This window comes from Staurois parvus, unplaced genomic scaffold (assembly GCF_062004578.1).
Source record: "Staurois parvus isolate SC_StPar_1 unplaced genomic scaffold, SC_StPar_1.0 ptg000849l, whole genome shotgun sequence".
In the NCBI taxonomy this organism is placed as follows: Eukaryota; Metazoa; Chordata; class Amphibia; order Anura; family Ranidae; genus Staurois; species Staurois parvus.
In genome coordinates, this window is record NW_028318645.1 from 596,729 (window position 1) to 623,161 (window position 26,433).

At 44.1% G+C, this 26,433-nt stretch overlaps 2 protein-coding genes across 2 annotated transcripts in view; one reads left to right on the forward strand and one right to left on the reverse strand.

The window, feature by feature from the left end:
• The window catches only part of LOC149443555 (uncharacterized), a 188,290-nt gene that overhangs the window by 138,120 nt on the left and 23,737 nt on the right, over positions 1–26,433 (forward strand). The window contains 3 exon segments of the mRNA XM_089655569.1: positions 87–559; positions 12,048–12,055; positions 17,000–17,487. Coding sequence (XP_089511695.1) covers positions 87–559; positions 12,048–12,055; positions 17,000–17,487 — 969 coding nt within the window.
• On the reverse strand, positions 12,689–15,962 carry LOC149443559 (uncharacterized). Its single transcript, XM_089655567.1, has 4 exons — positions 15,952–15,962; positions 13,793–13,931; positions 13,507–13,713; positions 12,689–12,694 (listed from the first exon to the last, which is right to left on the reverse strand). The coding sequence occupies exons 1-4, from the start codon at positions 15,960–15,962 to the stop codon at positions 12,689–12,691; spliced, it is 363 nt and encodes a 120-aa protein (XP_089511693.1).

Consider the following 26,433-nt stretch of genomic DNA (forward strand, 5'->3'; position numbering starts at 1 on the left):
AGGTCCTATCTTTCCAGTCATCAGAGATCTCACTCGGAGGAGAAGCCATATTCCTGTCCTGAGTGCGGGAAATGTTTTTCATTGAGGTCCTATCTTTACAGACATCAGAGATATCACACAGGGGAGAAGCCGTATTCTTGTCCTGAGTGTGGGAAATGTTTTTCAGTGAAGTCTAATCTTTACACACATCAGAGATCTCACACGGGGGAGAAGCCGTATTCCTGTCCTGAGTGTGGGAAATGTTTTTCAGTGAGGTCCCATCTTTCCAGTCATCAGACATCTCACACGGGGGAGAAGCCGTATTCTTGTCCTGAGTGTGGGAAATGTTTTTCAGACAAGTCTCGACTCTCCATACATCAGAGATCTCACACGGGGGAGAAGCCGTATTCCTGTCCTGAGTGTGGGAAATGTTTTTCAGTGAAGTCCAGCCTTTACACACATCAGAGATCTCACACGGGGGAAAAGCCGTATTCCTGTCCTGAGTGCGGGAAATGTTTTTCACGGATGTCCATTCTTTCCAGGCATCAGAGATCTCACACGGGGGAGAAGCCGTATTCCTGTCCTGAGTGCGGAAAATGTTTTTCATGGAAGTCCAGTCTTTACAAGCATCAGAGATCTCACACGGGGGAGAAGCCACTTTCCTGTCCTGAGTGAGGGAAATGTTCCTCACTGAAGTCTTGTCTTCCTGTACATCAGTGGTCCCACACAACCCTGGAGGTGTATTAGTGCCTTGAGTGCGGGAAATGTCTTCTAGATGAATGTTGCTGGACATCCCAGCTCTCATGTGGGGAAGAAGCACACCCTGATATACACCTCAGATATACTCCATGGCTGATCTTCATCATGGAAGAAACAGTCCATAAGGAGATCAGAGGTCCCCAAAGACATGGATGAAGTGTGGGACCAGGTTGGCCATTGATGGCAGGAGAAGAATAAAAATAGAGTCCTGCCCTGTGATTGGCTGAGTACATTTTGTGGTGGGAGATTTCACAAACACTTGGAGGTCTGTTTTTAAAAAGTTAACTAAAAGAATGTGACACACATTCACCGAGCAATGACAAATGTTGGGTATTCTTTAAAAACTATATAGTATCAGAATGATGTAATGTACAACATAGAGTATATAGTGCAGGGGTTAGGAGTATGTAATGTACAACATAGAGTATATAGTGCAGGGGTCAGGAGTATGTAATGTACAACATAGAGTATATAGTGCAGGGGTCAGGAGTATGTAATGTACAACATAGAGTATATAGTGCAGGGGTCAGGAGTATGTAATGTACAACATAGAGTATATAGTGCAGGGGTCAGGAGTATGTAATGTACAATATAGAGTATATAGTGCAGGGGTCAGGAGTATGTATGTGCAACAGAGTATATAGTGCAGGGGTCAGGAGTATGTAATGTACAATATAGAGTATATAGTGCAGGGGTCAGGAGTATGTATGTGCAACAGAGTATATAGTGCAGGGGTCAGGAGTATGTAATGTACAACATAGAGTATATAGTGCAGGGGTCAGGAGTATGTAATGTACAACATAGAGTATATAGTGCAGGGGTCAGGAGTATGTAATGTACAACATAGAGTATATAGTGCAGGGGTCAGGAGGATGTAATGTACAACATAGAGTATATAGTGCGGGGGTCAGGAGTATGTAATGTACAACATAGAGTATATAGTGCAGAGGTCAGGAGGATGTAATGTACAACATAGAGTATATATTGCAGGGGTCAGGAGTATGTAATGTACAACATAGAGTATATAGTGCAGGGGTCAGGAGGATGTAATGTACAACATAGAGTATATAGTGCGGGGGTCAGGAGTATGTAATGTACAACATAGAGTATATAGTGCAGGGGTCAGGACTATGGAATGTACAACATAAAGTATAAGTGCAGGGGTCAGGAGTATGTAATGTACAACATAGAGTATATAGTGCAGGGGTCAGGAGTATGTAATGTACAACAGAGTATATAGTGCAGGGGTCAGGAGTATGTAATGTACAACACAGAGTATATAGTGCAGGGGTCAGGAGTATGTAATGTACAACAGAGTATATAGTGCAGGGGTCAGGAGTATGTAATGTACAACATAGAGTATATAGTGCAGGGGTCAGGAGTATGTAATGTACAACATAGAGTATATAGTGCAGGGGTCAGGAGTATGTAATGTAGTGTAAGGGTGAATAAGTTAGGAGTGTATTATCCTGTGCCTGTAATGAATGAATAGTGCAGACATACACCATACAATGTGATAAGTCATATAATAAACTAAATAAAATCTGTAAATATGAACCATTATTTGCGGTGTGTATGGAAATCACATTTAGACACGGCTATATACAGAGGCAGGCAGCCCCCGGCCATGTCCCACTGAGGAAGTCACGTGGTGTGATGATGCGTGTAGGTTGAGCCGGGTGTCAGTGCTGAGACTGGAAGTGACATGGGAGCCGTGGCCCCGCTGTGTGTACTACATGCCGGTATTTTTCATGTAAATGTGAGTGGATTTGTTCCTTCATAAACACACCTTTTCATACATAGTACACTATGGGGACCTCCGGTCATGTAGGAGATCACTGCATAGAGGAAGAGCCATGCAACCATCTCTATGGAGGAACAGATCCCACAGCCAGGAACAACAGGACACTATTAGTGACATCACAGTCAAGGAGAGCCACCAAAAGATCCCAAATCATGGAGACGTGTACTATGACCTGAGGACAGAAGGCTCCATAAGTGGAGGGGAGCTCAGTGGGGGATGGTGGGGGATGTACAGGAACTACGCAGGATCTGGAAGGAGCACAGGAGGTGAAACACAGGAAGACATTGGAGAAGATCATTTATATTTAATTTATTAAAAGATGAGAAGATATTTGAAGACTTTTTGCATCATTTAGGACACTTTTGATTTCTCACGTGATGTTGATGATATTGCGTGTTTATATTGATATATATTGTTTGGGGTGATATATATATATACAGTATATTTGTATGAAGCACCGACAGGCTAAATACAGAGTCAGAATCACAGGGGCCCCTATACCCGGTGGGGGGTCTGAGAGCAGCCATGATGTCAGTACATTGGAGCTGGTGATAGTGAGAGGTATTGAGGAGCCAAATGTACCCGGTTCAGTCTAGTTTGTATATAGAACGATCTGGGATTCTTTTATCCATACTGGATCCTTGTCCAAGATGAGGATCTGCTATACATGGTAATAGGGAACTGAAACTAAAAAAAAAACAAAATTGTGTGGGGTTGCCCCTAAAATACATAGCAGACCCTTATCCTGGATGGGAGTCTGGTATAGATATAAATGGGGGAAGCCCACACAATAAAAGAAGGCCTGGGGTCCTTCCCCCGATCACATACCCCTCCCCTAAACCATGCCAGGCCATGTGCCCTCAATATGGGGAGTGTATCTTGTAAAGGACCTCTTCCCCACAACCCTGACCTCGGGGGGGTCTCCTGGTGGGGGACATATTGGAATCTGGAATCCCTCTTCAAATAAGAGGGCTCTCAGCTACCTCCCCCACATGAATGTGTAAGGGTACGTATACCCCGGGGTGATCATTCAGAAAGAAATAATGTAAATAGTAAATAAAGACGTCACCCACATCACATGACTAGTCCTTTATTAATAAACAAAGATTTCCCCAAAGTAATCCCTCGTCACTCATCCAACAATGCAGATCTACATCATTAATAATGAACGATGCCCAATGAGAAAACACATGCTGACCGCCAACACCATCTGTTTCCAGAGACTACTCACCATGGATGACAACTCACAGAGACTATGGAGGAAGAGGAAGGACATGACTATGGAGGAAGAGGACGGACATGACTATGGAGGAAGAGGAAGGACATGACTATGGAGGAAAAGGACGGACGTGACTATGGAGGAAGAGGACGGACATGACGGGGGGGGGGGTTACTGGGTGTAAATAGAAAATAACATCTTATTACCTCCTCTGCTGCCACTTCCACCAAAGTCTCCTCTATACTTCCTATCACATGGAACTTCCTGTCTGTACCTGACATCACTTCCTGTCTGTACCTGACATCACTTCCTTTCTTTACCTGATATGACTTCCTATCTGTACCTGACATCACTATCTGTCTGTACCTGACATCACTTCCTTTCTTTACCTGATATCACTTCCTATCTGTACCTGACATCACTTCCTGTCTGTACCTGACATCACTTCCTTTCTTTACCTGATATCACGTCCTGTCTGTAGCTGACATCGCCTCCTTTCTTTACCTGATATCACTTCCTGTCTGTACCTGACATCACCATTCCTTTCTTTACCTGACATCACTATCTGTAGCTGACATCACTTCCTGTCTTCAATAGAGACTTCCTGTTTGGTTGTGATCACGGCCTTGGGCTATGAGTTCAGCTTTTTGAATGTTTTCTTGTGATATTTGCCCACTAACAGAAAGATATTATCTCAGAAGATCTCTGTGAATGTGGACCCAAAGATATCCATTGAGAGAAACTACCACATATCCCAGCTACAACTTGTGGAAATACAAGAATGGTATACTGCCACATAAACCGAGCTCAAGCAAGAGTACGGGTCATGTTGGAACACGCCAGGAAAACATTCACTACTCAACCAATGTCTACAAATCAACGACCAAAGTGATTCATCACAGTTGTGATTACAAGCTTTGTATTCTCGATGTCGGGTATGATGGTGGAAACAACTACTTTGCAGTTGATTTAATTTTTATTAAGACACCACCATGCCGTTATCAGTTTGGAGGAAAACATTCCTCAATCCAGGATGAAGAAAGGCCTCACTCTTTGCAGTAAATGACTTATACTCCGACCTTTGTCCCAGATATGTCTTAGGTTGTTCACCTGAATACCATGGAGAAAAAGGGGGGAAATGACGGAACTGTTCTGGGCTCACAGAATGAAACAGGAAGGCTGAACTTATCATCTCTACATGGACATGCTGGAAGCCATTTTGTTCTGTATATTCTATTTCATGGTTTCTGAACACAGATTCTAAGAGCATTCCAAGGTGGTTACAGCTTATGTTCCCAGGTTATAAATCTGGGGGGAGGTATGGTGGGATCAGACGGCTACAAGATGAAGACTAGACATGACACCAAGTGGTAAGATAAATGGATGAGTCCATGTCTAGATTGGACAAAGGACACAAGAACTGGTCACAATGATTATTTCCCATGATCCTCTGGAAAGAGTGCATATTATACCTTACATTGTATATGGTGTTATTATTATGTGACAGGAATATCTGATCCAAAAATGTCACTTGTATTATTATTAGTATTACATGAAGTGAATGCTTGCTTACTTATGTCATCCAGGTTTATATTACTAGATTCTATATTACTATATACTATAGATTGCTTGAAAGATTCCAGACTAAGCTGAATGGCTCAGTAAAGGTAAAATCTACCCAACTGCAGGATTGGACTGATTTGTGTTTTTTAGGTTTACAACCACTTTCAGTAATACATTATTAGCAGTGACATGGGTACCAGTCTGTGTGACACCAAACCTGGCAGAAAAGCAGTTCTCTCTAATGTAGTCATGTCCTTACCAGCCGAGGTTAAAGGTCAACCCTTGTCATGTTCCAGAAGACATGTCAGAGAATTCCTCATCCTATACTGCCCCCTTCAGGTCACTGAAATCAATTAGTAGAGAAAATAGCACCTAGTCTGACGTCATTGTGAGGAGAGATGAGCTTTGCCCGCCTAGGTTTTATTTGGAGGGATAAAAGTAAGAGACGGACAGAGAAGAGGACACACATCACAAAACAAGACCCCACAAGACAGGAGACAAGGGGCAACAGACGGACACAGACACCCCCTGAAGTGAGCGCACTGAAAGCTGACATCACTGACACCATACAGTCCATATTGGGAACTAGAACTTTCATTTTCCTCAGATAACTTGTACTCCCCTTATATCTCCAGATACATTGTTTAGTCCGATAACGGTTCTGGTGAGCACAGGAGGGGATGTGACGTCATTTTACCTGCAGTATAAATTATTATCATTTCCCTCCTCTGGGGAAGATTGATTTTACATATCCCTGAAGCTGATTCTGGCTTCTAGTCAATGGTTTATCCGGATGTATACAGTATATATATGACAAGGCAGACTACTTCATGTAACATTACATCTTCATCTCAGATTGTAAGCGGATTGGATTGGCCTGTGTATGGGATTCCAGATCAAGTCATGGCAAGGTACACGTTGAGGGTTGAATATCTGGTTGTAGAGAGATCACGGGGGGGATTTGTATATCTGTTGTCACATGTTGCTGAGTTACTGATTTCTTACACGACATTTCCAGACAGTTGGATGTAATTCATTAATATTTGGAAGTAATTGCTGGCTTGTATTTCTCCCCATTATTGTGGATTAGATCATTGTACTGTTATCTTGTATTGTTTATTATTTATCATCACCTATTATATTTCATCCCCATTTTGTACTGATTTATATTATTAATAAATATATATTTTTGCACATTATTGCGTTTTATTTCGTCTTCCAATTATCACAAATACAGAACTGGGATGTCGGTTACTTTGTGAGAATTAGTAGGGAATCTCCTTCATTCCAGATCCCGCCTGTTTCCATGAATTGTATACGAATTATTTCCTCACAGATAAAGTTCTGACAATTTGTACCGTTCTGGTGTTTTTGGTCCTCAGAAATGAGATCTGCCGTCATCAGACATGATGGATTTTCAGACATCTATCCCATAGTTTGTAGACTCTATAACTCTCCTACACACTGAATCATAGACACTGATTGGGGTTATTGTACCCAAGAAATGGCGCAGAATACACCTTTGTCTACATTTATAAGGAAAGACGATTTATTTGTAAAAACAAGAAGCAAGCAGAAATGGTAAAAAGTGGTGTTTAATACCACCAAAATAAATATCTATTTGTGTGAAAAAATTACAAAAATATAATTTGGGTGCAATGTTGCATGACTGTGTAATTGTCATTCAAAGTGTGAGAGCGCTGATAGTTACCAGTCAGCCTGGGCAGGAAGGGGGGGGAAGTGTCCGGTATACAGGAGGTAGAACCATTTTTTTTAAAAAGACCTCCAAGTGTTTGTGAAATCTCCCACCACAAAATGTACTCAGCCAATCACAGGGCAGGACTCCATTTTTACTCTTCTCCTGATATCAATGGTCAACCCGGTCCCACACTTCATCCATGTCTTTGGGGGCCTCTGATCTCCTTATGAACTGTTTCTTCCATGATGAAGATCAGCCATGGAGTATATCTGAGGTGTATATCAGGGGGTGCTTCTTCCCCACATGAGAGCTGGGATGTCCAGCAACATTCATCTAGAAGACATTTCCCGCACTCAAGGCACTAATACACCTCCAGGGTTGCGTGGGACCACTGATGTACAGGAAGACAGGACTTCAGTGAGGAACATTTCCCTCACTCAGGACAGGAAAGTGGCTTCTCCCTGTGTGAGATCGCTGATGTCTGGAAAGATGCGAATTCCGTGAAAAACATTTCCCACACTCAGGACATGAATATGGCTTCTCCCCCTGTGTGAGTTCTTTGATGTCTGTAAAGTCTGGCCTTCTCTGAAAAAGATTTCCCACACTCAGGACAGGAATATGGCTTCTCCCCCGCGTGAGATCTCTGATGTCTGTAAAGACTGGACTTCTGTGAAAAACATTTCCCGCACTCAGAACAGGTATATGGCTTCTCTCCTTTGTGAGATCTCTGATGTGTGTAAAGATTGGACTTATCAGAAAAAGATTTCCCGCACTCAGGACAGGAATACGGCTTCTCCCCCATGTGAGATCTCTGATGTATGGAAAGATGAGACTTGCATGAAAAACATTTCTCGCACTCAGGACAGGAAAACAGCTTCTTCCCTGTGTGAGATATTTTATGTACATTAAGATGGGATTTATAACAGGAACATTTCCCGCACTCAGTACAGGAGAAGCTCTTCCCTATTGGAAGGCCGGCCCGGTCCCGCACAGTCTGAGGTTCTGATGGTCCATCTACACTGGGTGGTGCCGGATGGACATTGGAGGGAGCCGGGTTTTCTCCTGGACTATACTGTGTGATGTCCTCATCTTCTACTTTCCAGTCTGGAGACAAAGTGAGACAATCCTTGGAGGTTTTCCTCATCTCCCGGCCATGGACTAAAATACAAAGACAAAGAGGATTACTAGACAGGAGCTGATTGGTTCCCCCAAACCAGGACTCCGCCCACATCAGGCAGCTTGCTCTCTGAGGAGCTTACAATTCCACCCTCAAGGGAACTAGGAAATGGCTCCTCTGATCTCCTACCAGGTCATTTCTTTATTCATGGACCTTAGTCAGAGAGTGAGGAAACAACCAGAACTGTCTTTTATAGGAGGGACAGTGATGAGGGGATTATAGGACGAGGGTCCCCACCCCCTCTATCACTCATCGCCATCTTCCCAACACAAGAAGTACTGCACTTCCTGATTTAGTCCATGATTTAGTCATGAAGAACAGCGGGGCTGAGCCCCACCAGAGGTCAGAGAGTGAGGATGGGGGGAGAACAACCAAGATGAAGACTGGACTGATCCTGAAGACCACCATCATTGGGGTATTGACTCCTCCCTCATTTTCACTTTCTGTTTAAGGGTCCAAAGTTGGAGGATGTTATCATATTATCATCACCATGTAAAAGTCTGTGCTCCAATCACATCATCCGATATAAAATGTCCAGCTGGGAGGAAATGGGGGGGAACAGAAGTAAGGCCAATGTAATGTACAACTTATATAGGATGCCTAAGGTTTGAACTATATAATATCAGAATGATGCAACATACAAGAGTATATAGTGCAGGGGTCAGGAGTATGTAATGTACAACATGGAGTATATAGTGCAGGGGTCAGGAGTATGTAATGTACAACATAGAGTATATAGTGCAGGGGTCACGAGGATGTAATATACAACAGAGTATATAGTGCAGGGGTCAGGAGTATGTAATGTACAACAGAGTATATAGTGCAGGGGTCAGGAGTATGTAATGTACAACATAGAGTATATAGTGCAGGGGTCAGGAGTATGTAATGTACAACATAGAGTATATAGTGCAGGGGTCAGGAGGATGTAATGTACAACAGAGTATATAGTGCAGGGGACAGGAGTATGTAATGTACAATATAGAGTATATAGTGCAGGGGTCAGGAGTATGTAATGTACAACATAGAGTATATAGTGCAGGGGTCAGGAGTATGTAATGTACAACATAGAGCATATAGTGCAGGGGGCAGGAGGATGTAATGTACAATATAAATTATATAGTGTAAGAGTCAAAAAGTTAGGAGTGTATTATCCCATGCCTCTAATTAATGAATAGTGCAGACATATACCATACAATGTGATAAGTTATATACTATTAAAACTAGTTAAAATATGTAAATATTAAACATTATTTCCGGCGTCTATGGAAGTCACAATTAGACACCGCTATATACAGAGACAGACAATCTAACTGGGTGGGGTAAGTGGTACAAAAGGTAATAAGTCTGGGGGATGAGCTGATGGAAGAATTAAAAGTTTAGTTGTTAGTTGGAGGTGTGATAGACTTCCCTGAAGAGATGAGTCTACCTATGATATATTACAGACTAAATCCACCTGGAGACCTGATAAAAGGTACATACAGTTGTGTCCAAAATTATTCAACCCCCAATGCTGTAAAGGGGTTTAGGGACTATAGTGTACATTTGGAATTGTATTCAGAATCAAATCCTACAAGGACGTTGTAACTACCCAAATGCAACTAAAATGACATCAATTGTTTATGTAATACAGTAGTAAATGGTTCTTATGTGGTTTCTTCATTGCCACAATTATTCAACCCCTTAAAGACTACCACTCTGAAGAACAGAGGTTCATACAGGTGCTTTCCATCAGGTATTGAAAACACCTGTGGATGTCACCGAGCAGCAATCAAGCATAATAAGCACCAATTAGGCAGCTTTAAAATGACTGTGATACTCAGCTCCTTCTAGACATTTACTGGTGTGGTTACAAACATGGTGAAGGCAAGAGAATGGTCCAGGAAGACAAGAGAAGAGGTGATTTCTCTTCACAGGAAGGGCAATGGCTATAAGAAGATTGCAAAGATGTTAAACATACCAAGAGACACCTTAGGAAGCATCATTCGCAAATTCAAGGCAAAGGGCACTGTTGAAACGCTACCTGGTCGTGGCAGAAAGAAGATGCTGACTTCGACTGCTGTGCGCTACCTGAAGCGTAGAGTGGAGAGAAGTCCCCGTGTGACTGCTGAGGAACTGAGAAAAGATTTGTCAGATGTGGGTACAGAAGTTTCAGCCCAGACAATAAGACGCACACTGCGTAATGAAGGCCTCCGTGCCAGAACTCCCAGGCGTACCCCCTTGCTGTCTCCAAAGAATAAGAAGAGTCGACTGCAGTATGCCAAAAGCCATGTGGACAAACCACAAAAGTTGTGGGATAGTGTTCTGTGGACTGATGAAACAAAATTAGAACTGTTTGGGCCCATGGATCAACGCTATGTTTGGAGGAGGAAGAACAAGGCCTATGATGAAAAGAACACCTTGCCTACTGTGAAGCATGGTGGAGGGTCAATCATGCTTTGGGGCTGTTTTGCTTCTGCAGGTACAGGGAAGCTTCAGCGTGTGCAAGGTACCATGAATTCTCTTCAGTACCAGGAGATATTGGATGGAAACGTGATGCAGTCCGTCACACACCTGAGGCTTGGGAGACGTTGGACCTTTCAACAGGACAATGATCCCAAGCATACCTCCAAGTCCACTAGAGCATGGTTGCAGAGGAAAGGCTGGAACATTTTGGAGTGGCCATCGCAGTCACCAGACTTAAATCCGATTGAGAACCTCTGGTGGGACTTAAAGAAAGCAGTTGCAGTGCGCAAGCCTAAGAATGTGACTGAACTGGAGGCCTTTGCCCATGAAGAATGGGCGAAGATACCCGTAGATCGCTGCAAGACACTTGTGTCAAGCTATGCTTCACGTTTAAAAGCTGTTATAACTGTAAAAGGATGCTGTACTAAGTACTAAGATTGAATGTCACTTGGGGGTTGAATAAAACTGATAATGCTGTGAGCACAGAAAAGACATTTGTGGTTATTTCATTATAACTGTTATGTTATATTTGTCTGACCTACAAGTGCCTCTTTAATGTAAATGTAAGCAAGATGACTGAATGATCAAAAGCAATGTCAAACTGGCCAAAACACTCAATTTCAGTGGGGGTTGAATAATTTTGGACACAACTGTACGTAGTCTTAGGGGTCACTGAGGAAGTCCATGTGTGGACATTTCTACCTACATACACTATATTGCCCCAAGTATTGGGCGGCCTGCCATTCCACACACATGACCTTTAATGGCCCCCCAGTCTTAGTCCGTAGGGTTCAATATTGAGAGTTGGCCCCACCCTTTCCACGCACATGACCTTTAATGTCCTCCCAGTCTTAGTCCGTAGGGTTCAATATTGAGTTGGCCCCGCCCTTTGCAGCTATAACAGCTTCTACTCTTCTGGGAAGGCCGTCCACAAGGTTTAGGAGGGTGTCTATGGGAAGGTTGGACCATTCTTCCAGAAGCACATTTGTCAGGTCAGGCACTGATGTCGGGGGAGGAGGCCTGGCTCACAGTCTCCACTCTAATTCATCCCAAAGATGTTCTATGGGGTTGAAGTCAGGACTCTGTGGAGGCCAGTCAAGTTCCTCCACCCCAAACCGGCTCCTCCATGTCTTTATGGACCTTGCTTCATGCACTGGTGTGCAGTCATGTTTGAACAGGAAGGGGCCATCCCCAAACTCTTCTCACAAAGTTGGGGGCATGAAATTGTCCAAAATGTTGCCTTAAAAGTTCCCTTCACTGGCACTAGGGGGCCAAGCCCAACCCCTAAAAAACAACTCCACACCATAATCCCCCTCCAACAAATTTTACACTTGGCCCAATGCAGTCAGGCAAGTACCCTTCTCCTGGCAACCACCAAACCCAGACACATCCATTGGATTGCCAGACACAGAAGCGTGGTTGGTCTCTCCAGAGAACACATCTCCACTGCTCTAGAGTACAGTGGCGGCGTGCTTTACACCACGGAATCTGATGCTTTCCATTGCACTTGGTGATGGAAGGTTTGGATGCAGCTGCTCAGCCATGGAAACCCATTCCATGAAGCTCTCTACACACTGTTGTTGGGCTCATGTGAAGGCCACACCAAGTTTGGAGGTCTTTCGCTATTGACTCTGCAGACAGTCGGAGACTTCTGCGCACTGTGTGCTTAAGACCATGCTCTGTCATGTGACGTGGCCTACCACTTGGTGGCTGAATTGCTGTTGTTCCCAGTTGCTTCCACTTTGTTATAACAGTTGAGAGTGGAATATTAAGTAGCCAGGAAATGTCCCGAATGGACTTATTGCCCAGGTGGACCACGCTTGGAGTCACTGAGCTCCTGAGAGCGACCCATTCTTTCACAAATGTTTGTAGAAGCAGTCTGCATGCCTAGGGGCTTGATTGTATACACCTGTGTCCATGGAGGGGATTGGAACAGCTGAATCACATGATTGGGAGGGGATTGGAACACCGGAATCACATGATTGGGAGGGCGGGGAAAATACTTTTGGCAATATACTGTAGTATATTTGCATGAAATTTGCACTTTTAGCACTTATTGATAAAGATGTAGGTGCAGCATTTTTTCTTTAGTATATTTATAGTGTAAGGGTCAGGACTCATAATATTGTATTCAGTAATCAGTGGAAGATTAAATGTTTCCTGTAGACAAGTTGCAGAAATCCCACACCGCTGCCTCCCATCTCCTGAGACTGCACTCAGTGACTTGGGTCTGAGACACTACAGACATATCCCTCCACCCGGCACAGCCAGCAGACCACAGAGCAAGGAACCCTGGGAGAATTGTTCTGTTAGAGATCTTACTAGACCCGGGCATGGGGAAAAGACCCAACACATACCCCAGGGGCCTAGGTTGAGCAACATTTTGCTGCCAGCTGAACCCCAGAACCTCCATAAATCCAGTCTAGAGACATAAATTGTGTCTGCAGCACAGAGAAGGAAGATTATCCGAGAGAAATCCAGGAATACAGGACGGGGAACACAGCTCAGGAAAGTGACCAGGGGATTACAGGCTGATATCACCCAGTCCCCGCCCTACTCTGGACCAATCAGTGAGCAGTATGGGTGGAGGAATGGATTTAGTGTTCATGACCCACCTGTGCTGATCTCTGTAGGAGTGTCCTCCTCTATAAATGTCCCCGTTATTCCATCCTCCTCCATAGACTGCTGATCATCCCTCACATACGCCTCTTCTTCTTCTGCTTTCACCTCAAATTCTATATCGATTGGATCTCCACTCTAAACCAAGGAAATGAGAGAAAATATCATCTGTAAAATGTAAGGTCACATAAACATCCACACATTGTCTCCACAAGTCCATGTTCTAGATGCTCCATCCTACCAACCTTGTAATAGTGAGGGATGGTGTGACCTCCCTGTGTGGAATCCCGGGAATACAGAGGACGGGGACATCTCTCTGGTGGGTTCCTGGTATTAGGTGGCTCCATCATATCCTTGTGTCCTTCTGAAAACTCCTCCATCACTCCATACTCCTCATCCTCCTCTTTATACTCTTCTTTAACATCAATATTCTCATCCCCGAGGATTCCACTCTGAAAGATATAATAAAACATTCATTGTAACAAACATGCTGTGTATAAATCACAACTACCAATAATTGTCATCATCTACCTGATGATGGTGAGGGATGGTGTGACCTTCCTGTGTGGAATCCCGGGAATACAGAGGACGGGGACATCTCTCTGGTGGGTTCCCATACGCCTCTTCTTCTTCTGCTTTACCCTCAAATTCTATATCGATTGGATCTCCACTCTAAATCAAGGAAATGAGAGAAAATATCATCTGTAAAATATAAGGTCACATTAAATATTCAAACATCTTCTCTACAAGTCCATGTTCTAGATGCTCCATCCCACCAACCTTGTAATGGTGAGGGATGGTGTGACCTTCCTGTGTGGAATCCCGGGAATACAGAGGACGGGGACATCTCTCTGGTGGGTTCCCATGACTGGATCCATCTGTAGGAAACACACACACTGACTGAATCCATTGTTTCTATGTGTTTATCAGATGATGGGGGATCTAGGTGGATCCTCCGTACTGCTCTCTCCTTTACAATAAAGTCTCCTCTTACCCGGTGATGTGAGGGGCGGCTGATTGTCCATCATGACGTCCTTGTAGAGATCCTTGTGTCCTTCTAAATACTCCCACTCCTCCATGGAGAAATAGACAGTGACACCCAGACACCTTATAGGAACCTGACACACACAATGATACAGTCACCATCCAGACACATCCCTTGTCTGTTACTGGAGAATGTCCCAGAATTCCCGGCACCGCTCACCTCTCCTGTCAGCAGCTCAGTGATCTCTCTGGTGACTTCTAGAATCTTCTTCTTCTTTCTCTCTTCTATCAGGGAGGGAGGTGGAGGCAATGTGATGTCATATGATCTCCAGACTTCACAGGAGGAAAACTCTACATCTGAACACAAATAGTCACATCAAATGATATTCCCAGAATCCTCCTCACCTCTCCATTCAGGTCTCCATTTTATTAAAGCCCCACTTCAGGCTGAGGTATAATTCCCCCCCACAGGACCCCCACACTACGCAGGGTATAGGCTTGTTGCAGCATTCTGATGTCATTACATACAACGCAGGACCAACAGTCCCACTTTACATGTGAGGATACCAAGGGACCCCACATCCTAAGAGCATCAGAGAAATGTCAGATGGAGGGACATTGGGGGAGGAGCTGTGAGGTCAGTGTGATGTCATAGGATTCTCTGACTCTGGATGGAGGGACATTGGGAGGAGGAGCTGTGAGGTCAGTGTGATGTCATAGGATTCTCTGACTCTGGATGGAGGGACATTGGGAGGAGGAGCTGTGAGGTCAGTGTGATGTCATAGGATTCTCTGACTCTGGATGGAGGGACATTGGGAGGAGGAGCTGTGAGGTCATTGTGATGTCATAGGATTCTCTGACTCTGGATGGAGGGGCATTGGGAGGAGGAACTGGGAGGTCAGTGTGATGTCATAGGATTCTCTGACTCTGGTTGGAGGGGCATTGGGAGGAGGAACTGTGAGGTCAGTGTGATGTCATAGGATTCTCTGACTCTGGATGGAGGGGCATTGGGAGGAGGAGCTGTGAGGTCAGTGTGATGTCATAGGATTCTCTGACTCTGGATGGAGGAACATTGGGAGAGGAACTGTGAGGTCACTGTGATGTCATAGATAAAATGCACTCCCACGGTAACTAGCTAACTGAAGTGTGGTCCGCCCATGACTGGGGTAAAGAGGGAATGAGGGGACTTTGAGCATATAAGACTGACCGTGATATACCTTCACAGCCTGCACTATCTTTGGTCACCACTAGAGGGAGACTCCACTCCAATCCAGCTGGCTGACCACACACAGGCAAACACAAATCTTACATACAATCTTGTGCAAAGGTTGGGGAGCAATCTAGCAATTGGCACACCTTTCTAGGATTCCTCCAGCTATCCTACAAGCTAGAACCCCGTTGTTAATCAGTCTTCCACTGTCCACCCCCCCCACACCGGACACACAACAAACAGTAGCTTGCCACCACCCAACAGTTTGTCCGCAGACTGGTCTGCTGGGCCACCACACACACACCGGTAAATGGTCTGCCTCATCCCTGGAACTGATACATTCTGCTGCAGAGTTTTTATAAAACAGATTTACTGGCTAGATCACCAGATGAATATAGAAGAAAACTAATACTGTTTAGTCCTAACTTTTGTGTCCTTTATGATAAGTTGTACATTACATGCTGTAGGCCTTAATTATTTTTCACTCATTTCCTACCAGCTGGACATTTTATATCGGATGATGTGATTGGAGCACAGACTTTTACATGGTGATAATAATGTGATAACATCCTCCAACTTTGGACCCTTAAACAGAAAGTGATAATGAGGGAGGAGTCAATACCCCAATGATGGTGGTCTTCAGGATCAGTCCAGTCTTCATCTTGGTTGTTCTCCCCCCATCCTCACTCTCTGACCTCTGGTGGGGCTCAGCCCTGCTGTTCTTCATGACTAAATCATGGACTAAATAAGGAAGTGCAGTACTTCTTGTGTTGGGAAGATGGCGATGAGTGATAGAGGGGGTGGGGACCCTCGTCCTATAATCCCCTCATCACTGTCCCTCCTATAAAAGACAGTTCTGGTTGTTTCCTCACTCTCTGACTAAGGTCCATGAATAAAGAAATGACCTGGTAGGAGATCAGAGGAGCCATTTCCTAGTTCCCTTGAGGGTGGAATTGTAAGCTCCTCAGAGACCAAGCAGCCTGATGTGGGCGGAGTCCTGGTTTGGGGGAACCAATCAGCTCCTGTCTAGTAATCCTCTTTGTCTTTGTATTTTAGTCCATGGCCGGGAGATGAGGAAAACCTCCGAGGATTGTCTCACTTTGTCTCCAGACTGGAAAGTAGAAGATGAGGACATCACACAGTTTAGTCCAGGAGAAAACCCGGCTCCCTCCAATGTCCATCCGGAACCACCCAGTGTAGATGGACCATCGGATTCCTCGTATCCTGAGGAACCTCAGACTGTGCGGGACCGGGCCGGCCTTCCAACAGGGAAGAGCTTCTCCTGTACTGAGTGCGGGAAGGGTTTCCATTATAAATCCCAACTTAATAGGCATAAAAGATCTCACACAGGGGAGAAGCCGTATTCCTGTCCTGAGTGCGGGAAATGTTTTTCACAGAAGTCCGATCTTTACACACATCAGAGAACTCACACGGGAGAGAAGCCATATTTCTGTCCTGAGTGCAGGAAATGTTTTTCACAGAAGTCCCATCTGTACAGACATCAGAAATCTCATACGGGGGAGATGCAGTATTCCTGTCCTGAGTGTGGGAAATGTTTTTCAGACAAGTCCAGTCTTCACACACATCAGAGATCTCACACAGGGGAGAAGCCGTATTCCTGTCCTGAGTGCAGGAAATGTTTTTCAGACAAGTCCTATCTTTACAGACATCAGAGATTTCACACGGGGGAGAAGCCTTATTCCTGTTCTGTGTGCGGGAAATGTTTTTCACAAAAGTCCAATCTTTACACACATCAGAGAACTCACACGGGAGAGAAGCCATATTCCTGTCCTGAGTGCAGGAAATGTTTTTCACAGAAGTCCCATCTGTACAGACATCAGAGATTTCACACGGGGGAGAAGCCTTATTCCTGTCCTGAGTGCGGGAAATGTTTTGCACAAAAATCAGATCTTGTCAAACATGAAAGGTCTCACACAGGTGAGAAGCCGTATTCTTGTCCTGAGTGTGGGAAATGTTTTTTAGATAAGTCCAGTGTTTACACACATCAAAGATCTCACACGGGGGAGAAGCCGTATTCCTGTCCTGAGTGTGGGAAATGTTTTTCAGTGAAGTCCCATCTTTCAAGACATCAGAGATCTCACATGAGGAGAAGCCAATTTCCTGTCCTGAGTGAGGGAAATGTTCCTCACTGAAGTCCTGTCTTCCTGTACATCAGGGGTCCCACACAACCCTGGAGGTGTATTAGTGCCTTGAGTGCGGGAAATGTCTTCTAGATGAATGTTGCTGGACATCCCAGCTCTCATGTGGGAAAGAAGCACACCCTGATATACACCTCAGATATACTCCATGGCTGATCTTCATCATGGAAGAAACAGTCCATAAGGAGATCAGAGGTCCCCAAAGACATGGATGAAGTGTGGGACCGGGTTGGCCATTGATAGCAGGAGAGGAATAAAAATGGAGTCCTGACCTGTGATTGGCTGAGTACATTTTGTGGTGGGAGATTTCACAAACACTTAGAGGTCTGTTTAAAAATAAATATTTCTACCTCCTGTATACCGGACACTTCCACCCCCTTCCTGCCCAGGCCGTCTGGTAACTATCAGCGCTCTCACACTTTGAATGACAATTACACAGTCATGCAACATTGTATCCAAATTAGATTTTTGTAATTTTTTAACACAAATAGATATTTATTTTGGTGGTATTTAAACACCACTTTTTACCATTTTTGCTTGTTTCTTGTTTTTACAAATAAATCGTCTTTCCTTATAAATGTAGACAAAGGTGTATTCTGCGCCATTTCTTGGGTACAATAACCCCAATCAGTGTCTATGATTCAGTGTGTAGGAGAGTTATAGAGTCTACAAACTATGGGAGAGATGTCTGAAAATCCATCATGTCTGATGACGGCAGATCTCATTTCTGAGGATCAAAAACACCAGAACGGTACAAATTGTCAGAACTTTATCTGTGAGGAAATAATCCGTATACAATTCATGGAAACAGGCGGGATCTGGAATGAAGGAGATTCCCTACTAATTCTCACAAAGTAACCGACATCCCAGTTCTGTATTTGTGATAATTGGAAGACAAAATAAAACGCAATAATGTGCAAAAATATATATTTATTAATAATATAAATCAGTACAAAATGGGGATGAAATATAATAGGTGATGATAAATAATAAACAATACAAGATAACAGTACAATGATCTAATCCACAATAATGGGGAGAAATACAAGCCAGCAATTACTTCCAAATATTAATGAATTACATCCAACTGTCTGGAAATGTCGTGTAAGAAATCAGTAACTCAGCAACATGTGACAACAGATATACAAATCCCCCCCGTGATCTCTCTACACCCAGATATTCAACGCTCAACGTGTACCTTGCCATGACTTGATCTGGAATCCCATACACAGGCCAATCCAATCCGCTTACAATCTGAGATGAAGATGTAATGTTACATGAAGTAGTCTACCTTGTCATATATATACTGTATACATCCGGATAAACCATTGACTAGAAGCCAGAATCAGCTTCAGGGATATGTAAAATCAATCTTCCCCAGAGGAGTGAAATGATAATAATTTATACTGCAGGTAAAATGACGTCACATCCCCTCCTGTGCTCACCAGAACCGTTATCGGACTAAACAATGTATCTGGAGATATAAGGGGAGTACAAGTTATCTGAGGAAAATGAAAGTTCTAGTTCCCAATATGGACTGTATGGTGTCAGTGATGTCAGCTTTCAGTGCGCTCACTTCAGGGGGTGTCTGTGTCCGTCTGTTGCCCCTTGTCTCCTGTCTTGTGAGGTCTTGCTTTGTGATGTGTGTCCTCTTCTCTGTCTGTCTCTTACTTTTATCCTTCCAAATAAAACCTAGGCGGGCAAAGCTTCTCTCTCCTCACAATGACGTCAGACTAGGTGCTATTTTCTCTACTAATTGATTTCAGGGACCTGAAGAGGGCAGTATAGGATGAGGAATTCTCTGACATGTCTTCTGGAACATGACAAGGGTTGACCTTTAACCTCGGCTGGTAAGGACATGACTACATTTAGAGAGAACTGCTTTTCTGCCAGGTTTGGTGTCACACAGACTGGTACCCATGTCACTGCTAATAATGTATTACTGAAAGTGGTTGTAAACCTAAAAAACACAAATCCGTCTAATCCTGCAGTTGGGTAGATTTTACCTTTACTGAGCCATTCAGCTTAGTCTGGTATCTTGAAGCAATCCCTTTCTCCAGAAATCCCGCCTGATCTTCTGACCAGAATAAATCTGACACCAGCAGAAATATGGTGTCACCACTCCCCTTCTCCTGTGAGTGACAGGCTGTGCTGAGGATGAGACCAGTATGAGCCTCCATGTAATACACTGCAGGGGGTGGGGGAGGGGGTGTCCTTTCCATGCTGGTCTCTGCCTTCACAAGATCCACAACTCAGCACTCATCAGCACCAGTGATTGTTCTTGAGCCGAGGCTGGAGGGGGTATAACTGGGGGATTGTGTGACATCATATCTCCGCCTACTATTCTCTGGTCCTAAGCCACGCCCACAGACCAGCAGATTTTGGAGGGCGGAGACAAGCTAAAGGAGCATTTTTATGAGGTACACTCACAGCTGTATGGATGTTTACATTAAAATGTATTTATTTATGGAAAAAAGTAAATTTTTTTAAATATTTGGGGTTTACATCCACTTTAAGTGATTCTGGAAAAAACAAATCTACCTATACATCCTACAAAAAGATGAGGTCATTATACTGAGACTTCTTATCTCACGTCTTCTGTAACATAACAACGTTGTCATACAATGAACTCAAACTAATACTTTATAATGTTACAAACAGAATATCCCCAATATATCAATATGTATTCATTGTTAAACCATTTCATATAAATATATGTATGTGGAAATGGAATATAGTAATATAAACCTGGATGACATAAGTAAGCAAGCATTCACTTCATGTAATACTAATAATAATATAATTGACATTTTTGGATCAGATATTCCTGTCACATAATAATAACACCATATACAATGTAAGGTATAATATGCACTCTTTCCAGAGGATCATGGGAAATAATCATTGTGACCAGTTCTTGTGTCCTTTGTTCAGTCTAGACATGGACTCATCCATTTATCTTACCACTTGGTGTCATGTCTAGTCTTCATCTTGTAGCCGTCTGATCCCACCATACCTCCCCCCAGATTTATAACCTGAGAACATAAGCTGTAACCACCTTGGAATGCTCTTAGAATCTGTGTTCAGAAACCATGAAATAGAATATACAGAACAAAATGGCTTCCAGCATGTCCATGTAGAGATGGTAAGTTCAGGCCTTCCTGTTTCATTCTGTGGGCCCAGAACAGTTCCGTCATTTCCCCCCTTTTTCTCCATGGTATTCAGGTGAACAACCTAAGACATATCTGGGACAAAGGTCGGAGTATAAGTCATTTACTGCAAAGAGTGAGGCCTTTCTTCATCCTGGATTGAGGAATGTTTTCCTCTTTTCATCCAAACTGATAACGGCATGGTGGAGTCTTAATAAAAATTTGAAATACCAGGATAGCACCAAACCCCCCAACCCCAAATGAACCCTTTTTGGAAAGTAGACACCCCAAGGAATTTAAAAAGAGGCATGGTGAGTATTTTTCAGATCTCATGTTTTTCACAAGGTATTGAAATATTCAAAAAGAAAAGAAATAATATGTTTTTGTTTTTTTTCTTCATTTTATAAAAACTTGTGGCAACAAATGAGATCTGCAAAATACTCACCATGCTTCTTATTAAATTCCTTGGGGTGTCTACTTTCCAAAAAGGGGTCATTTGGGGGGTTAGGTGCTATCCTGGCATTTCAGGGCCTCCGAAACTGTGATAGGTAGTCTGGAAGTGTAATGAGGAAATAAAGCCCTTTAAAAGCCTGAAGGTGCTTATTGGATTTTGGGGTCCTGTACTTGGCTAGACTGCCAAAATGTCTCTCACATGTGGTACCCCCGTACTCGGGAGAAGTAGCAGAATGTATTTTGGGGTGTAATTCCACATATACCCATGGCATGTGTGAGCAGTAAATCATTTAAATGACAATTTTATATAAAAAAAAATTTTTTGTCATTTTCCAAAAACTTAAATTCTATGACTTCATGATCTTCAGTTGAGTGATATGCAGGACCCAACTTTGGTAACTGGATCTTGGTGTGTGGGTATATACCTGTGATAATATTTCAGTTTAGATATATGCCACACTTATTTTTGTAATTTTTTTTGTAATTAAATGAAGCAAGTCTTTCCTTTTGAGCCGAGTGCAAAGTTCCAAGAGAGATGACATAGGAAGCCTCTAGGTACTAGAAATATTGTGTGATCATTAGAGAACACATCCAGATGGAGATTAGTGAGAAGTTTGACTCACTATAATTGAGTTTCCTGGAGACCTACAATTGACTTTAATCCAGATATCTCCTGGCTTCCCATAGACAATGGTGCTTGTTTAGATAACACACATCTGCAAGGACTTGTGAGAACCAGAGTCACTAAGGTTTAGTCCACCATTGTCATTGTACGGTATCTTGTGTTTGATCATCTGCGAGGTCCTGTGAGAACCAGAGTCACTAAGGTTCAGTCCACCATTGTTATTGTACAGTATCTTGTGTTTGATCATCTGCGAAGTCCTGTGAGAACCAGAGTCACTAAGGTTCAGTCCCACCATTGTCATTGTACGGTATCTTGTGTTTGATCATCTGCAAGGTCCTGTGAGAACCAGAGTCACTAAGGTTCAGTCCCACCATTGTCATTGTACGGTATTTTGTGTTTGATCATCTGCAAGATCTTGTGAGAACCAGAGTCACTAAGGTTCAGTCCCACCATTGTCATTGTACGGTATCTTGTGTTTGATCATCTGCGAGGTCCTGTGAGAACCAGTCACTAAGGTTCAGTCCACCATTGTCGTTGTACGGTATTTTGTGTTTGATCATCTGCAAGGTCTTGTGAGAACCAGAGTCACTAAGGTTCAGTCCACTATTGTCATTGTACGGTATCTTGTGTTTGATCATCTGCGAGGTCCTGTGAGAACCAGAGTCACTAAGATTCAGTCCCACCATTGTCATTGTACGGTATTTTGTGTTTGATCATCTGCAAGATCTTGTGAGAACCAGAGTCACTAAGGTTCAGTCCCACCATTGTCATTGTACGGTATCTTGTGTTTGATCATCTGCGAGGTCCTGTGAGAACCAGTCACTAAGGTTCAGTCCACCATTGTCGTTGTACGGTATTTTGTGTTTGATCATCTGCAAGGTCTTGTGAGAACCAGAGTCACTAAGGTTCAGTCCCACCATTGTCATTGTACGGTATCTTGTGTTTGATCATCTGCGAGGACTTGTGAGAACCAGTCACTAAGGTTCAGTCCCACCATTGTCAATGTACGGTATCTTGTGTTTGATCATCTGCGAGGTCTTGTGAGAACCAGAGTCACTAAGGTTCAGTCCCACCATTGTCATTGTACGGTATCTTGTGTTTGATCATCTGCGAGGTCTTGGGAGAACCAGAGTCACTAAGGTTCAGTCCCACCATTGTCATTGTACGGTATCTTGTGTTTGATCATCTGCGAGGTCCTGTGAGAACCAGAGTCACTAAGGTTCAGTCCACCATTGTCATTGTACGGTATCTTGTGTTTGATCATCTGCAAGGACTTGTGAGAAACAGTCACTAAGGTTCAGTCCCACCATTGTCATTGTACGGTATCTTGTGTTTGATCATCTGCGAGGTCCTGTGAGAACCAGAGTCACTAAGGTTCAGTCCCACCATTGTCATTGTACGGTATCTTGTGTTTGATCATCTGCGAGGTCTTGGGAGAACCAGAGTCACTAAGGTTCAGTCCCACCATTGTCATTGTACGGTATCTTGTGTTTGATCATCTGCAGGCCTCACATAGTGGATTTGGTCCCCATTGTATGTCACACAGATCTCCTCCACTCATAGTTTATGGTGGCTTCCTGGAAGGTCACCTGAAGTTCATCAACTATTTTAACCCATAAGAGTCAGCTTAGAATTTCCTTTTTGGGATATCATCATTTTTCTTAATAAATACTCCAAAAGTCACTACAGGGACAGATGTGATTGTGGGGGAGGGGACATTAGAGTGTAAATTTTTTGTTTATTAAAATCTTGCAAACAAAAAACATCATAAAAAATCATATTTACATATATACAGAATAAAATATATATAATTAAACAAAACCAGCTTACTTCAGCAAAACAATAACAAATCCCGACCGTCACCTAAACACCCCCTCAGGCTAAGAAACGATTAAACATTCATCCCATACATTGATCCCACACATTGATCCCATGCATGCAGCCTTTCTTAAAAAATCTGATGTTACAAAATCTAGGGGACGTGAAAGGACAGAAAGAGAAGCCACGCCCCCAGAGACTGACAGATAGCAGCTACGGGGACCTGACATTCCTCCACGCCGTTGTCCAGGCTCCCGGCCACCACCTGTCCTTCTCAAGACCCCGAATCTTCCCAACCTCACCCAGAATGTTGTTCACCACCACCTCGACAGGAAGGACTTTTTTGCGAATGGAAACCTGACACCGTGCATTCCACGTGTAGTAACGGACTACTAAGCTAACTAGAAAAAGTGTCTCAAAATCAAAGTCCCGGTGAGTCAGAAAGGCTCCGTAAGACCACTCCGCGTAACTCAAGCGGGAAAGGAAAGGGATCCCCAGAGCCCAACCCACCCGCTTGTAGACTTCTATATTGAAGGGGCACTGAAGCAAGAAATGGTCCATCGTCTCCTCCACTCCACCGCACTCCACTCTTGGACAACCACGGTTCTCCGCAGAGCGATGCTTCAGGTTGCCCTTCACATAGAGTCTGCCATGGAACGAGAGCCAGGCCAAATCCCGAAACTTTAAAGGGATTCTTTCCAGATTCATCAAACGCAGACCCTCCCTCATAACCGGGCCTGGGCAATCCCTCAAGGCCAATGGCTCGCTAAAGGCAGATTCAACAACCCTCCTCTCCAGGGCCTTCCTAGGAAGAGATTTAATTTCCTCCGCCGTCACTCGCCATTGCCGAAGCATTTTCAGACATGGGGCAACATAAGCCGGGAGCTTACCATGTTGGACCCTCAGGCTTTTCACTGGCCCACCATTCTCCCAGCTCTGCTGAAAAGGCCTAAACAAGGACTGAAAAATACCAACCCACCCAGGCGGTTCCTCTGCCAGCATGCTACCAAAATTATGTTTCAAAAACATCAGAGAAAAGAAAACCACCGGGTTGACCATACCTAGGCCACCCATCCGCCTGGGAAGGTAGGTTACAGACCTCTTAATGAGGTTCAGTTTGTGCCCCCATAACAGCTGGAAGAAACAACTGTAGATCCTCGCATAGAGAGACACTGGCAAAACACAGACAAAGCTGACATACAGAAATACCGGGATCAGGTAAGTTTTAATCAGGTCAATCCTTTCCCTGTAAGAGAGTTTCCAATCCTTCCAGCTGGCCACCTTGGCATCGGCATCTTGTAGCCTGCTTACCCAATTTGTAAGGCCGTAATCACCGGGACCAAATCTGATGCCTAATACTTTAATTTCCTGCTGGGGCTCTGGGAAGGCGTCCGGAAGGGTAAAGCCTTCGCCTTCCTCTCCCATCCAGAAAACCTCACTCTTATCCTGATTGATCTTTGAGCCAGATGCCTCAGCATACTGTTCCATCACCGAGACCACCTCCTCTGCCTCCTGCGTCCCGGAGATGAAAACAGACACGTCATCAGCATAGGCCACGACCCTCAGAGGGGGCTCCCCAGGAATGCCCAAAGGAACTCCACACAACGGTCCGCTCTCTAACCTCCGAATGAAGGGATCGATTACAAACGCATATAGCAGAGGACTCAAAGGACACCCCTGACGCACACCTGAGCCAACCTCAAAGGGTCGTCCAATCCAACCATTCACAAGCATGAAGCTTTCAGCCCCTCTGTATAAGGTCTTTAGCCAATCGATAAAGCCCCCCTCCAGGCCATACTTGCCAAGAAGCAGCCATAGGTACTCATGATTGACTCGATCAAAAGCTTTGGCCTGATCCAATGCCAGCAGGAACTTTCCCCAGCCTGCAGCCCTGCACCGCTCCAGGGCCTCCCGGACAGCTAACACCGCTGAAAAAGTGCTTCTTCCCTGAACCGAACAGTGCTGATGGCGAGAAAGTAAATTGCCCGCAACAGACGATAAACGCCAGAAAATAATTTTTGCCAATATCTTCCTATCAACATTGAGAAGGCTAATGGGCCGCCAATTCTCAATTCTCAAGGAATCCTTACCCTTTGACAGAAGAATCACTGCAGATTGTCGCATGGAGGGAGAGAGCGAACCCTCTCTCAGACAGCCATTAAACACCTCCACCAAATATGGGGCCAGAGTCACCTTAAAGTGCTTATAAAACTCGGCTGTCAATCCGTCTGGCCCAGGCGACTTCTTCATGGCAAGCTGATCAATAGCTTTCACCACCTCATCTGCCGTGATGTCCTCTGTCAAACTCACAGGAGAACTGCCATTTCCCAGCCCTGGAGTAGAGTCCAGAAAACCCAACATGCTCGCCCGATCGAGGTTCCTCCTACCCAGGAGGTCAGCATAATATGACCTGGAGGTTTCCAGGATCCCTGACTTGGACTTTGTCATGGAACCCATACTGTCAACCAGGCCTACAACTGACTTAACTGCTCTACCTTGTTTGCAGTTCTGGTAAGGGTCGGGCGAGTGATATATCCCATAATCCCTCTCCAGAACCAAAGAGGCATGCCTGTCATATTGACACTGCCTGAGCAAGAGTTTAACCTCAGAGATCGCTTCTGGATCTCCAAGCCGATCGAGCTTCCTCCGCTGACGCTGGTAGGTGACATACTTATCAAGCTGTTTATTCCTTCCTATGGCCTTGAAAAACCCAACGATCCTTCGTTTTGTAAGCTCCCACCACTCGGACTTACTGCTGCAAACGTCCATGATTG